The 14,718-nt window shown below is 38.1% G+C and overlaps 1 protein-coding gene across 2 annotated transcripts in view; it reads right to left on the bottom strand.

The window, feature by feature from the left end:
• Positions 1–7,255: 7,255 nt before the first annotated feature.
• The window catches only part of MTFR1 (mitochondrial fission regulator 1), a 53,566-nt gene continuing 46,103 nt past the window's right edge, over positions 7,256–14,718 (bottom strand). For both annotated transcript variants that reach the window (XM_069466449.1, XM_069466448.1), the window contains 4 exons: positions 12,972–13,207; positions 10,651–10,900; positions 9,588–9,756; positions 7,256–8,472 (listed from right to left, as the gene is read on the bottom strand). In XM_069466449.1, coding sequence (XP_069322550.1) covers positions 8,404–8,472; positions 9,588–9,756; positions 10,651–10,900; positions 12,972–13,207 — 724 coding nt within the window. In that variant the 3' untranslated portion in view covers positions 7,256–8,403. The remainder of the gene's footprint in view (positions 8,473–9,587; positions 9,757–10,650; positions 10,901–12,971; positions 13,208–14,718) is intronic.

Raw genomic sequence — 14,718 nt, forward strand, 5'->3', positions numbered from 1 at the left:
TGTATCTTGTACCTTCCACTAAGTTCTCTTTGAGAAAACGGAAATGTGAAGTGCCCAGCCTCTGCTGCCTCTGGCAAGACTCAATGTTTACAAACCAACTCTGAAAATACTGGTTCTAAATTGCCTTGGAGCATGATTGTGAAGGAACCACTAAAAAAATTTAAAGATCAAACCTTAGACTGCAGCTCTTTCCCCCTGGTTTGCCTTTTTTCTTCTTTGGATGCCACCAAAGCCTCCCACTTGCTATAGTTTTATTTTGTGCACTGGAAACAGCATTTATGATAGAGTACCGCCAAGCTTTCACTCCAGTGCTGTTTGGCAATGCAATTCTTTTTTTTAACTGTTAGTTTTTAATTTGGGGCGGGAGGGGAAGACACCAATGTCCTAGCTGTATTATGATTCTGCAGTGAAGACATTGCATGTTGTTTTCACTACTGTACACTTGACCTGCACATGCAAGAAAAAAGGTGGAATGTTTAAAACACCATAATCAGCTCAGGGTATTTGCCAATCTGAAATAAAGTGGGATGGGAAAGTGTGTCCTTCAGATCAAGGGTACTAAAGTCCCTTTCACTGCAGTGAGTGAGAGGTATGTTGCGTGTGAATGTATGGATGTGTGTTTGAGTGCATGTTTGTGCATGTATGACTGTGCATGTGTTATGTTTATCCATGTGGGAAATGATTTGAAATGTAAGCTTTTATTTATTATTTTAGAATGTGACATAATGAGCAGCCACACTTGGGGGAGGGAAAGGTAGGTAAGCTGTAACAGATTGCTCCAGTTGCCTTAAACTATGCACAAGCTAAGTGACCAAACTTCTTGTTTTGATTTGAAAAAAGTGCATTGTTTTCTTGTCCCTCCCTTTGATGAAACGTTACCCTTTGATGGGCCTTTTGATGTGAACAGATGTTTTCTAGGACAAAATACAAGGACTAATTTTAAACTTAAAACATTCCACTTTTGTAATTTGTTTTAAATTGTTTTATGTATAGTAAGCACAACTGTAATCTAGTTTTAAGAGAAACCGGTGCTTTCTTTTAGTTCATTTGTATTTTCCCTTGTTACTGTAAAAGACTGTTTATTAATTATGTTTACAGTTTGTTGCAACAGCCATTTTCTTGGGAGAAAGCTTGAGTGTAAAGCCATTTGTAAAAGGCTTTGCCATACTCATTTTAATATGTGCCTGTTGCTGTTAACTTTTGATGAATAAAAACCTATCTTTTCACATTTTTATCTTTGATATTTACCGTATAACTCAATCCTTTGTAAATCACAATGCTAAATTACAAGGAAATCAAAGTTAGCTTCTTGGCTCCTGCATTCACGCATCAGATGTTTGTTCAGCCAGAGCTCATCTATTGTCTGCACCTGAGGAGTGAGCACACAGAGCCCAAGCTGAGCCCTGGTGCAGGTTTGCTCAGTCTTGACTAATCCAGGGTACAGGCCAGCTTGGAGCCAGGCCTTCTGCCTCCATAGCCTTTTGTTCCCACAGCTGGGAACTGACATCAGCAACTCTTGCAAGTACTAAAATCCTAGCTGTGTTTATTTCTGTCATTGGCCTTTTTAAAATAATAAGAAATGGCCACTTCTACTTGATTGATGTCAGTGTCAAGAAAGGTACCACTGTACCTCTCCTGTATCTTCCCAGATCCAATTCAGTAGAAGGGATATAGTGTAAAATTTTAAATCAGACATTACTGTGATTATTTGTATAGAAGAGTGATGATGTCCAATAGAAATATAATGCAAGCCACATAACTAATTTTCAGTTTTCTAATAGCCACACAAAAAGGGAAAAGATGGAATTAATTTTAATAACATTTTATTTATTGTAATATCTCCAAATATTTTATCATTTCAGTATGTAGTCATTATCAAAAACAATTATCAATGAGATGTTTTACATCCTTTTTTTTTTTTTTTTTTTTTTGGTACTGAGTCTTTGCAATCCAGTGTGTATTTTATACTTACAGCACATGTCAATTCAGACTGGCCATATTTCAGGTGCCCACTATTCATGTGGCTAGTGGCTGCCATATTGGACAGTGTGGATATAAAGGTCTAAGGGCAGTAGAGTGGCACCTGGGAAAGGTCAACTGGCCCCTTCTATGTGGTGGCACCACCTTGGCAAATTTGATGCACCCAGAGAGTCTGATAAGGATCCTTAAAAGCTCACAGACCCAGTTTGTCAGCGTATAGAGAGTGGAACCATCTCATGGCAAACTCACATTAACCAAGCTCACAGTAACAGATGTTTTTTTTAAAAAAACAGTGTCAATATTTTCATTTACAATAAGAAATGTAACTATCAATTATTCTCTCCCTTTAGGCAAATCTTCCTGGGAAGCCAAATTATGATCAGCTGTTTACTTGGCGAGCACGGATTCTGAGCAAGGGAAGCCAAGTTGCCCCGTGCATCCATCTCCCTATCGGGATATACCTGCTGATATTCATGTTTGTGGACCAGGGTACCCTACTCCCCTGGAAGGTGCTAGAGATTCTCTGCCAGCAGTTGCTTCTGCACATCAGCTTCTGATTGGCACATCCATTAGATCCGCCATTACCTTCGCCCTTGTTTCAGCTGAGCCCACCGAGGCTCCATTCTCCCTGTGTATGATTGCTTACTTCTGCTCTGACCCATTGTTTGTCTTATCGTTTAATGCTCAAAGGATTATCTTATTTCTACATTCTCAGGGGAACACCTGGGTGTTGCTCTCGTTTCCTGCCTTCACATATATTAATAATAAAACCACTGAAAATCTGTGTTTTGTTATGTGTATGTGGGACTCTCCTTCTATAGCCCTACTTCTTTATATGACCTATATTCCTTGAACATTTATTTCTCTAGAAAAATTTGAGGAAAGTTAAATATTTAGAAGACATTTTTTAAAAAGTAAATATAACGGAATAGAAAGAATGAAAAACTGACATGAATTTTCAAGATAAAACAGGAGACTTCAAAGAATTGTTGAGCATGTAGCAGCCCTTTGGGTCTCTGCTCTAGGGGTAAAGGTCCTTGGAGAGAAAATTTTGACAAGCCCTAACTTAAAAAAAAGAAAAAATTGGTTCTGGTCAACATTTTACTCACTATAAACCTTATGGTTTGTAATGATCCTCTTTGTATAAAATAAGTAAAAATTGCATTTTGTGTCCTTTGCAAACCTGGGATATCTACTTGTACCTGAGGTACAGGTTAGAGGTGCTAGTAATTTCATGAAGATTCCAAAAACGGTCTCTTTTTCCAAAATGCTTTCTTGGTTTTTATTGAGCTTTCTAGTTTCTTAAAACTTTTACATCAGAGGTTTCCAATGTTTTCGAGCATGTATATTTTAATGAATAATGTTTGAATCCCCTCCCAATCGGTATTTCCTGATTGAGGAAATACACAGTGACCAATAGCTAATATGAATTCACTGTTGCTTTTAAAGAAATGTGCATATTAATCACCATAGCATCAGCATACATTTGAAGCATATACTAATACAGATATGTGCAAGATTAAGTCTGCAGTGTTCCTTGCTAAAGACCTGCGGATGACTGTGTCATCTGGAAGGCCCCCAGGGGTCCATGGACTACAGGTGGGCCCACCACTACTTGGGGGTAAGCCGATGGCCAGCACATAGCAGATCTCCATCTTCCTGGTTCCTGTGCTCAGCATAGGGTTTATGTCAATTGGGTCATCAATAAATATTTGTTGAAAAAATTTGGAATTGATTATGTTCCCTTTATAGCTATCAATACATCACTAAGAAATTATATTGAAACCTGTCTATGCTGAAGTATGTGGTATGCAATATCTGAGTTCCTGTTGTGTGCAGAGCATGGCACTGGATGTAATAAAAAGGGTATTAAAATGGCAAATGTTTGGGTAACAGAATAATGTGTGCAATGTGTTTGTCATATAACATGGCAGGTTTCCATATTGTACAAAATGAGTAACATGTTGGGTGGCTGTTTAGGAGAATGAATGGTTTAGTTAATGATGAAAATAAGACCATTTCTAGTTTTTTTTTATTAATATCTGTGAATGGTAAAAGTCATTTAGCCTTCAAATTTGATTCTAAAATAGAGTTTTAAATGTTCAGTATGATACTTTTACTAAAATACTAAATTGTATCAATTATATTTTTTTAGTTTTATACCTATACTTTCTAAGTTGTCCTGAAACCTATCTTAAAGTCTGGTAGGATGGTGGGGGAAAGAGAGAAACTTCCCTATTTTTAATATTAGATTTCTTACTGGCTATAATTTAAAACTGAGGCACCGAGACTTGACTTACTGAATCTTTCCACTGGTCCCATCATAGTCTTTAAGAAATTCTGTCTTATATTACAACACTTATTTTTAAGCTACGATTTATGAGATTTTTCTGAACATAGATTTGAAGTATTTCTTTGGTTGAGCCATGTCCTGTAATCAGGAGACTAATGATTTCCCAAGTTCATTTATCTTAGCTGAAATTAAGTTATAAAAGTTTATCTAAAGATAAGCTTTTTGAAGGAAATAATACAAAGGATTATACCTGTCATAGTTCGCTCAAGCTGCTATAACAAAGTACTATAAACTGGGGACTTATAAACAACAGATATTTACTCACAGTTCTGGAGGCTGGGAGCCTGAGATCAGGGAGCCAGTGTGGTCTGGTTGTGGTGGGCATTGTCTTTATAGCTTGACAGACCTGGATGTGGGTCCTTGGGCAAGTGACCTGATCTTCTGAGTGGCTTCCTAACCTGTGAAATGTCTACCTCTTAAAGTAAAACTGTATACTGGTACATATTAAATGCTGAATCAAGGGTTGCTGTGAGTATTCTCCCTAATTCATTTTCGCATAATCTGTGCTTCATACAAACTCCTCACGGATATAATTGTACCTGGTGACATCTTTATTTGAGCTCCCGCTAACTGCCTCACTCTGTGGAGGTTTCCTATTCAAATTCCTGGGGGAGAATCTGATTTGAACAGCTCATCAAGGCTGTGTCTTTGGTCACAAAGCAGTCTGTGCATTGCCAGGTGCTCCCTTGCAGAAGGCAAGGCAGGGGTTAAAGGAGGGTCTGGATAGCCCAACCCCTGAGACCACTGCCCTACGTACTTTTCACTTCTCTACCCTTGTTGCTAACACCAGTATTTCAGAATGACTTTCCAACCATACTCTAGTCCTCATCCTTTTTCACCCTTAAAACATGTAGTTCCCACAACATAGTTCTCTAGAGAATACGCCTTCTTTCACCCTTTGTTAAAAAGCTAATCTGGTCAATGAAGAGGATGGCCAGCAGGCAACATTAACAGAGGGCTTTTTGTACCTTTGGTAAAAACCCTGTTAGGAAGAGTCTGTCCTTTTCCCCAAATTAAGGCTTTTCCAGCTAGAAAAAAAGAAATTATGAAGGACTTCCCTATGGTAGTTGTTTGGTGTGGAATGGGAGGTACTATTTGTGTTATCTTAACATTTACCTGCCTGAAACCAAATTTCACCCTTATGGAAGCCCTCTGTGAGCTTAACAAGGGGCTGGAGAATTACCAGAGAAGAAGAATTGGAGAAGCCCCAGGTGTAGGAACATTAAGGCTTCTGGCACATCGGAAGTGGACTAAGGATAATAGTCTCTGAGGGAAATGTGCACGAGTTCTGGGTCCTTATACTTGGTTATGCTATTTTTTATTGTCCTGTCTGTCCTCAAGAAAGAGCACTAAGACCAATGAAGAGCTAGCCTACTTACAAGGTTTACAAAGGAAGTCTAAGAAGAATCCTAATTGAAACAGGTTCAACAGAGTAGCTCAGAGAATGATAAATCTCTAAGATGAGAAGAAGAAAGAAGATATAGGAACAAGATTCTAGGAATAGATGGAAGCTCATGAGAAATACTGGGATTACAATGGGCATAGCAATGATGATGTCTTAAACAATGTCTTAAAACCAAGTGTTTCATTCTGCCTGGCAATCCCAGAGCTGACTTTGTTGGATGAACTGAAAATTTAAACGTCTATCTGCCAGATATTATCCCACAGAGAGATCTTCTATTTTTGGAGAACTGACCAGGATGATGGTTTTTCCAAAGTATTTGTTTCTGCTAGTTATTACCTCGTGACTGCTTCATTACGAGACACAGATTCATAGGAATTCTTAATACAGCAGTAAGATAAGAAGGGCCTATGACTGGGGAAACGACCAGAACTACAGACTGCACGTCCTACCCTCCCATCCCAAGCCTGCACAAGCAAGTGCATAGGATGACACCTTTTACAGGTGCCAGGGACCACATGTTCTAGGAGAAATCATTCTATTGGAAACTACAGAGACTATTTATAAAATAATGCAACAGTAAAAATGCTAACTTATTTAACAAGACCACATAAAGCTCCAAGCCCAGTGCTCTCTCTCATATTCTCTCTCTCTCTCTACATATATATATATAAAAAACATAAAATGAGGGTCTCTGGGTTAGTCAGAATTCATAGTAGACAAAACATACCAAATTATTAACCTTTTTGAGCCTCAGCTATGAAATGTAGAGTTTAATTTTTTAAGATCTACTACTTTAAGTATTGTGATAGGTGAGAGAACCAGAAACTGAGGTGGGTGTGAGAGAAGATGGGAAAACAGATTTCTCCAATCTCAGAAATGGATTACGGATTTGAGAACCCTGAGACAACTTGGATACCTTATGCCTGCCCTCCTGTTTTAATGCTGAGATCCCTTTAAGAGAAAAAGTGAATGAGAGATGACATAACTTATTTTAAGGAATATATTTCCTCCTGAAAAAAAATGCAGAAGGAAATGACTCTGAAAAGCTCCATGTGCAATATAAAAGAATCTTAACCTATTGTAAAGAAAAATATATGTATTTATAGGCACTATGGTCCAGGGAAAATAAAACAGTTTGCTTTATTTTAAAATAGTAACTTTTAAAATATTGGAGAACTGGCCAAAATTCAATACTGATACAAACATAAATTTCTTAGGAGGTCAAAATATGTGTCAGGAAAATTTTCTGAATTTCTTTAAAGACAGAATTTTGAACCATATAAAACAATTAGAAACAATGAACATCAAGATGTATAAAATAAGCCACAGTTCAAATTTAAGCTGAATAATCAAACCATCTAATTATCTCCAATAATTTTTGGTTAATATAATAATAGGAGAACAATGCACATATTTTCAATAACTTAAAAGTGAATATCTACTCTTCCCATCTCTTAATCCTTCCAGGAAGTATAACTTTTTTTTCTTTTATTAGATTTACATAAAAAATCCAATATTTACTCATGGTAAGATATTCTAACATTAACTATACTGAGTTTATCAGAAGTAGAAAGTCATGAAGATTTGTCATGCATTTAAGAAATGATCACTTACAGCAAGTTCTCAGAAGACCTAGGTGAGAAAGGCAATTCTCCACTTTCTAACACCACCTGTGGTTTATACTGCGTAATATAATTCAACAGAACAGCATTTTCACCAATGATAAGCAACTCATAGGAAATTCATTCGCCTATTCAATGTTTCATTATAAAGTTAATATTTTGACCAATATTAAAAATTTTAAAACTCTATTATGCTGACATTTTCAAAAGTATGAACTCAGCAACAAGTTATCTTTATGATGCCATTTATTAAACTGAAAGGAAAGAAGATGGTACATTCTGGGTTTTACTTAAAAAGGGATTTAATTCAATAATTAGTTCGTCACTACTTGAAAACTATACTTTCTTCCTCAGCAATGGATGGCAATGAGGCGAAAGCAGCTTTCCTGGTCCTCAACTTGCCTTTAATGGAAAGCATTACAGAATTTCAGCAGTGAACATTAATTATCTGGCTCCTAGTCAAACCCCAGCTCCAAGAAAATGTGGGACAGAATCTAAGATGTAAGTTCTGTTCAAGGCATGAAGATTCCAATCTCAAATATTTCACTCCAACAACTTATGTTGTACCAGCTGTTCCATCATTGAATACTAAATGATCATTGAAAACGAACGAAGATAACGGTACCCTCATCGCCGTCATTCTCTACTAATTTTTACATGAACTGTTTTATATCCAAATATATGCATATAAAACATTTGTACAGATAAATTAGTGTTCAGAATTAAAAATATGTAGTACCATCCATAACTATCCTTTCTATGTTCTGAAATAGATACAATTGTTTAAGACTGGAAACCTGAACACCCTGGCTACACATTAAAAACACGTCAGAATACCCATGTTGTGGAACTGACCATCTCATACAAGCAAAACCACACTTATAGTGCTTTCATTATTGCTTAATCCTATAATGAGGCTTAAAAAAGGAGACCACTGAATACTAAAGTCAAGTGTTTACTAAATAGTGTTGATTTCTACTAGCCAAACAGCCTTCTACAAACCAACAGCAGAACCAGGATAGTCTTTCTCAGCTCATTGTCTATTAGGAGTTTGATACATTTTCAATTAAAGTCTTCATTTTTCCTGTAGACTTCAGCATGTGTGGCCCAAACTAGAAAAAAAACAAAAGTATAAATAAAGATACTGGTTCATGTAACAGGAATGATATATCCCCCTCCCAATCATGGATCAGAGGGCTGAGTATGTTCTGCAGGAAAAACCAAGCAGCTACTGGTAATAATAAAACATTTATGACGTGACAGGTTGTTATAAACACAGGACATATCAACAGAATGAAAGGTAAAGAGGTAAAAAGGTAAAAAGCCAAACTGCTTCCTAGAAAAGAAAACCACAATCATCCTGGCAATACCCTAGTTTTGTACAATTTTACTTCGCTAATTAAAGGAAGAAATACAAAGTTTCCAATGTCTAAAGAGTTTCAAAGGTGCTAGAATTTCTAAGGTTATCTGCCTCTCTGGAAATACAAGCACATATCCCCCATGACAATAATGTCAATAAAGGAAATGCATAAATTAGTATTTGAGGGCTTCTATGAAATCTACTCAGTCTCCACCTATGACATGATACACGTCCTCCAAGGCCCACATCAAATATCACCCTCTTCAGAACACTCTCACAGGGTGCCCTGAGAGAAAATGATCTTGTTTTACTTAGAATTTCTATATCACAAAATATACATTGCCCTAAGTTAAAAATTTTATTATACTGAATTTTAACTTCATTATGCTTAAATAAAAATATAAGCCTGCATGGGAAATTTAACACTGGAGATTGCTAAGCAGTGAGTTCAGGGGTTAACTTTTTTTTTTCTTTTTTTTTTATTTCAGCTCATTATGTGGGTACAAAAGTTCAGGTTATATATATTGTCCATGCCCCCCCATCCCCCCTAGTCTGAGCTTCAGGAGTGTCCATTCCCTAGACAGTGCACGGGGGTTAACTTGTGTTTTCTTCTTTATGCTGTCCTACAAGTTTCAAACTTCCAAATGAACAACTATTACTTTTATAGTTAGACAAATAAAAGTATACATGCTAAACAACGTCATCTTTTTTCCAGCTAGCTGCAATCTACTTGTAGGTAGGGACTAAATCCTCTATCTCATCCTTTAAGTCTTACAGAGGACACAGCTGAATGACTTGCAAAACATAGGTGCTCAGCAATGGGGTGAATAACCATGTAACAGGAAAGAAATCTGGGCCAATACTCACCAACAGTGTCTCTGAGGTGGCCTCTGATTCAGACTTTGAAACTCCTTTGTCAGTTTCATCTTGGTTATCATTTCGATACCGATAAGCAAATTTCTTTTTCAGAGCCTCTGCTATGAGGGCAGCAGGGTCAGTAGCATCCACTGGCTTGGGCTTTACATCTTGCTCTGACCTTAGACAAGTGAACAGAAAACACGTGGACGGTCAATATGCTGCCTTTCGCCCAACAGCACTCCTCTACCAGCATCACAACTGCTCCATAAAGACACTGATAAATACTGCCAGCAGTGAGAGATTTAAGGCTCAATAAAAAAGCACATAAGAGTCCAATAAAGAGCCACTTAATCTACTTCCAGAACACTGACTATGCGCTCCTTGCAGGCAATTAGGGTTCTATCCTCCACGCATGCCTAGTGACTACCCTACTGAGCACACAGCGTAACTTTACTGAATTAATGACTGAGCAATCACAATAAAGACCAAATGAAAGGACTGATATTTAAATGAAATGGGGCAAGAAGAGATGGCTCACTCCTGCAATCCCAGCACTTTGGGAGGCTGAGGTGGGAAGATCGCTTGAAGCCAGGAGTTCAAGACCAGCCTGGGCAACATAGTGAGACCCAAAAAAACCCAAACCTCCCCCCCCCCAAAATTAGCTGGGTGGTGGCACATCTGTAGTCCCAGCTACTCAGGAGGCTGAGATGGGCGGACTGCTCGAGCCCAGGAGTTCAAGGCTGCAGTGAGCTATGCTTGCACCACTGCCCTCCAGCCTGGGTGACAGAGCAAGACTCCATCTCTAAATACATACATATATACATGTATGTACATGAATATATATACATGTATGTACATGAATAAATGAATTAGGAAAACCAAAAACATCACCTAGAAATTATTATTTTACTAGACTCTTAGCTGTATAGGAGCTACCAGGGCCCATTTTTTTAAAACTACAAACTAATCAAATTAGTCATGATATAAAACAAAATTGCCCAAGAAGCCTGGTACTTTTGCTTCACAAGACATACAAATGGGGAAGTAAGAAAGGAAGTAAACATATCCTCACCTCTTTACTGACCGAAGTTTTACACTGTTCATATCTTTAAGGATCTCTAGCATATTTGGCATGTCAGGTTTCTTTGGATTGCTCTTCACCAAAGTCTCTCCAGCATTGGCTCTTTTCTGTCTTCGCTCCTTAATCAGATCAACAGCCGATACACTTTGGTGCAGCCCTGGTGGAGGGGGAGGCGGAGGAGGTGGGGGTGGTGGCGGAGCGGGTGGCGGTGTGATAGCAGATGTGGTAGAATCTAAGTCACCTACAGAAATAAGCAATAATAAACTTAATCCTGCTGGTATTAGGCAAAGAAAATATCAGTTATTAAAAGCAAAATTATGTTAAGGATTTTTGTATCCCCAAAAACAATATCCTTAAAAAGAATCTCAGTGGTGTAAGGAAAAAGGCAGTTTCAGTTACTTTGTAAGAAAGGCCTGACTCTCAGCAACTATCATTCAATCTAAAACTCTCCAGATGGAAAAGTTCCATTTAACTTAACAGGGGTGTTTTTGTGATATCAAATGTTCAAGTTGACTGTGGCACAGTTTGTAATCACTTTTAGCAGGAACATAAGTAGCTGTACTGCATAAACACCTCTAGCTTCAGTACATACAGTTTGACAATTTAGTGCTATTATAACTATTTGAAAAAACTCTGAAAAATTTGTAATTTATTTTAAGTATATTTTCATATAAGGCTTATTAAACATTAAAAGACTGCATTGATTAAGAACGTGTTTGTCCTTTTTTTTTTTTTTTTTGTTGAGACAGAGTCTCACTCTGTTGCCCAGGCTAGAGTGAGTGCCGTGGCGTCAGCTTAGCTCACAGCAACCTCAAACTCCTGGGCTTAAGCGATCCTACTGCCTCAGCCTCCCGAGTAGCTGGGACTACAGGCATGCGCCACTATGCCCGGCTAATTTTTTCTATATAGATTTTTAGGTGTCCATATAATGTCTTTCTATTTTTAGTAGAGACGGGGTCTCGCTCAGGCTGGTCTCGAACTCCTGACCTTGAGCAATCCACCCGCCTCGGCCTCCCAGAGTGCTAGGATTACAGGCGTGAGCCACCGCGCCCGGCCAAGAACGTGTTTGGAAGAAAAGTTTTAGATTTACTGTGGAATAAACTTGTGGAAGAAAAAAAGAAAAAAACAGTGCTATACTTCATTTCCAAAGCAAAAAGTAACTAAGGTGAAAGTTTAAAAGGTTATAAAATAAGGACCTAAAATTCATCTTTCTGCATAATTGGAGATTAGAGAGTTGTTCACCGGGTGAATTATATCAATTGGGGTGGGAGGAGGATTGATGCAAAAATTTTACTCAAAAGATTCACACTCTAAATAGACCATCTAAACATAACTCCAAAATTATCTATTTACTGAAGTTTTCCTAGTCTGCCAGAAGAGGGGGGTAGAGCAAAAGAAAAAAGCAACTTAAAGTTAAAAGAAGGCAGGACTTAAGGTTTTTTAAAAGTGACATGCTTAAGCAAAGGCCAGCACCCGGCGCCCTGAGTGCCTTCAGCCCTGGCTGTTTCTGCCCTGCCCAGTTCAGGTGAGGTTCCCGTATTGGATTATGTTGAAATCCAGAAGCACAAGCAAAGTGGCTCACAGGCAGGTCAACTGTCCTTACTCTTATCCGACAAGAGCCAGTTAATACTGAGTCTAGCGAAGACTCAGGACTAAAAACAGAAAAACAACCACTACTTGCCAACAGGTTAGGGGGCCAGGTAGGATTTCAAGGCTATGGTTTCCTCCCCAGTATGAAGATGCCACACTAATAAAAGCTACAGTGTTAGACCAGAAAACCTGAATTCAGTTTCTATTCTATGTAAGAAGAACAACTATTAAGTAGGTGCCGTGTGCTAAAGCAGATACTTTCATTTATTCTCACAATAACACAGGTAAAATTATCTCCATTTTAGAGCAGGAAAGGGAGGTGAAAGGTCAAATGCTTGCCTCAGGACACACAGGTAAACACTACTCAGTCCCACATGACCACAGAAACCCAGGCTCCTTTCACGGAGGAGACAGAAACCCATGGACATAGAGAACTAGGTTTCCCAAAAGAAAGGAAAGCATTCACAACAGTAGCAATTCAACTGCATGAATTTCAATATGTTCAAAAGATATGTCCTAGTCATCCTCTCTGACAGCATCAAGATTGTTCAAAACCAAACACCATCTAAGCTTGACTGAGTTCTGTACTGGACTATGCAAAGACGACTGACACTTGGTTTTTTAGCAAACCCAAAAGCTGTTACTAATGAATTTTAAAATAAGTGGCATTCTCCTAATCTCCAGTCTGCCAGTTGAAACAAACAAATGTAGGACTTACAGACCTGCAATGAGATTTTGCTGTTCTTGCAGGGTCACAATTTTGGCAATCTGAGCTCTAAGAGCAGCAAGTTCGTTTTCAAGAGCACAGATCTTCTGCAATGCTTCCTCATTGGCCAGTGCTGGAGTCTTCAGGGGAGGCTCTTCTTGAGACAAGTCTGGTAACGAAATCTGCCTGCCTGGGGGCTTCTCAAACAAAGGAAAGTCATCCTGAAGGGGTGTCCTTGACCTGACCTCTGTCCTGCAAGGAAGACATAAGGTTGGCTGTCACAGGCTTTGTAAGGGGATATGAAAACTTATCATTACCATTAATACAGTTTCAGAGCATAACACCCAAGAACCACTTTTCAGGCTGATCTTACATAAATCCCCTCCTGTTTAAGTGTGAAAACATCAATGCACTTGTCAACCTTATATAGCTACATACTACATCTGTGGTTCTTGTTGCCATCCTTCTTAACTTTAATCTCTATATAATATGCACAAACCAACACTATAAGGAGGCGTCACAAATTCCAGCAAAGATTGTGCTTATTCATGTTCTTTTTGGTTTCTTCTGAGCAGAAACTTTTAAATGCTCTTCAAAATGGCAAACTAATTACTAGTTATATTTGACTACAAAATCAAATCAATAATCCATTAGCCCTTCCTCAGGGTCTTGGCTTCTGCATATCTATGTCAGTGTTTTCCATGTATGATAGAAAAGATCAAATTATAAGACATATTGTGACAATGTAGGCCAAATATAGCATCGGAAACTGAAAAGGAGAAAAAGAAACCATTATAATTGAACTCATGCAGTAACTCCATAGTCTCATTTTCATCTGAGTATCAAATTTTTTTTTTTTTTTTTTTTTTTAAATGTGGAGTGCCTGTGACCTCCAAATGGAGGAAATCTTTTGGGGTTGAGAATAAAATTCAGATTTCTTTTCAACTGTCAATTTATACACTTATCTATTTGCTCATATTTTCTACAATTAAGTTTTCCCAGCCTGCATCCCTCCTTTAAGCCATTTCCTATCTGAAATTCTTTCCTTCCAATAAATAGTCCTAGTCTCACTTTTCCCTTATGGACTCAGAAAACTCCAGCATACTGTCTTTTGACATTACAGTCATTCAGAACTCTATAATACCGAAAGTATTCATGCAAGTACAGGAAGTAATTATATTTGTAGCTCTCAGCTCTAGATGATTCTACCTTGGGAGTAGAAAACCCAAAGCCCTAATGCTGTATCTCTTGGGAAAAGCCTCCTGTGTTTGAAAGTTACTGAAAGAGACCAAAAACTAACACCAAATGTAACCTCTGTTGTCAGACGTGGGCCTGGGGGTTTCTAAATCCCATGAGGCAGATGCTATTATTTTACTGCTGAGGACACAGCTTAATATCACATAGCTAGTGTGTGGAAAAGCCAATATTGGAGTTGAGATTCATGCAGTTTTTCCTGCTAGCAACACTGCTTTCCTTCTATGAAAGACAATAGAAGTGTTATTTAACCCTAATTCAAATACTTACAGTTTTTTGAGATAAGGATATACTGTAAGGAAAAAATCTGCTCATTTCTGGTCAAAGACTTTAGCGACATTAGTTTAACATTACTTTGCACCACTGCAATGGTGAACCATTTTCACTTGTTTGGCATACTCCAAACTGCATAGGAAAAGAATGAAGGAAGGCCTTGACTTGGAGTTTTAAAGATGAGAAAAGAGCCCATAACTGACTTCCTTCTCCTTGCTCTCAATCAACATTAACAA

The sequence above is a fragment of the Eulemur rufifrons genome, chromosome 3, assembly GCF_041146395.1.
Source record: "Eulemur rufifrons isolate Redbay chromosome 3, OSU_ERuf_1, whole genome shotgun sequence".
Taxonomy (NCBI): Eukaryota; Metazoa; Chordata; class Mammalia; order Primates; family Lemuridae; genus Eulemur; species Eulemur rufifrons.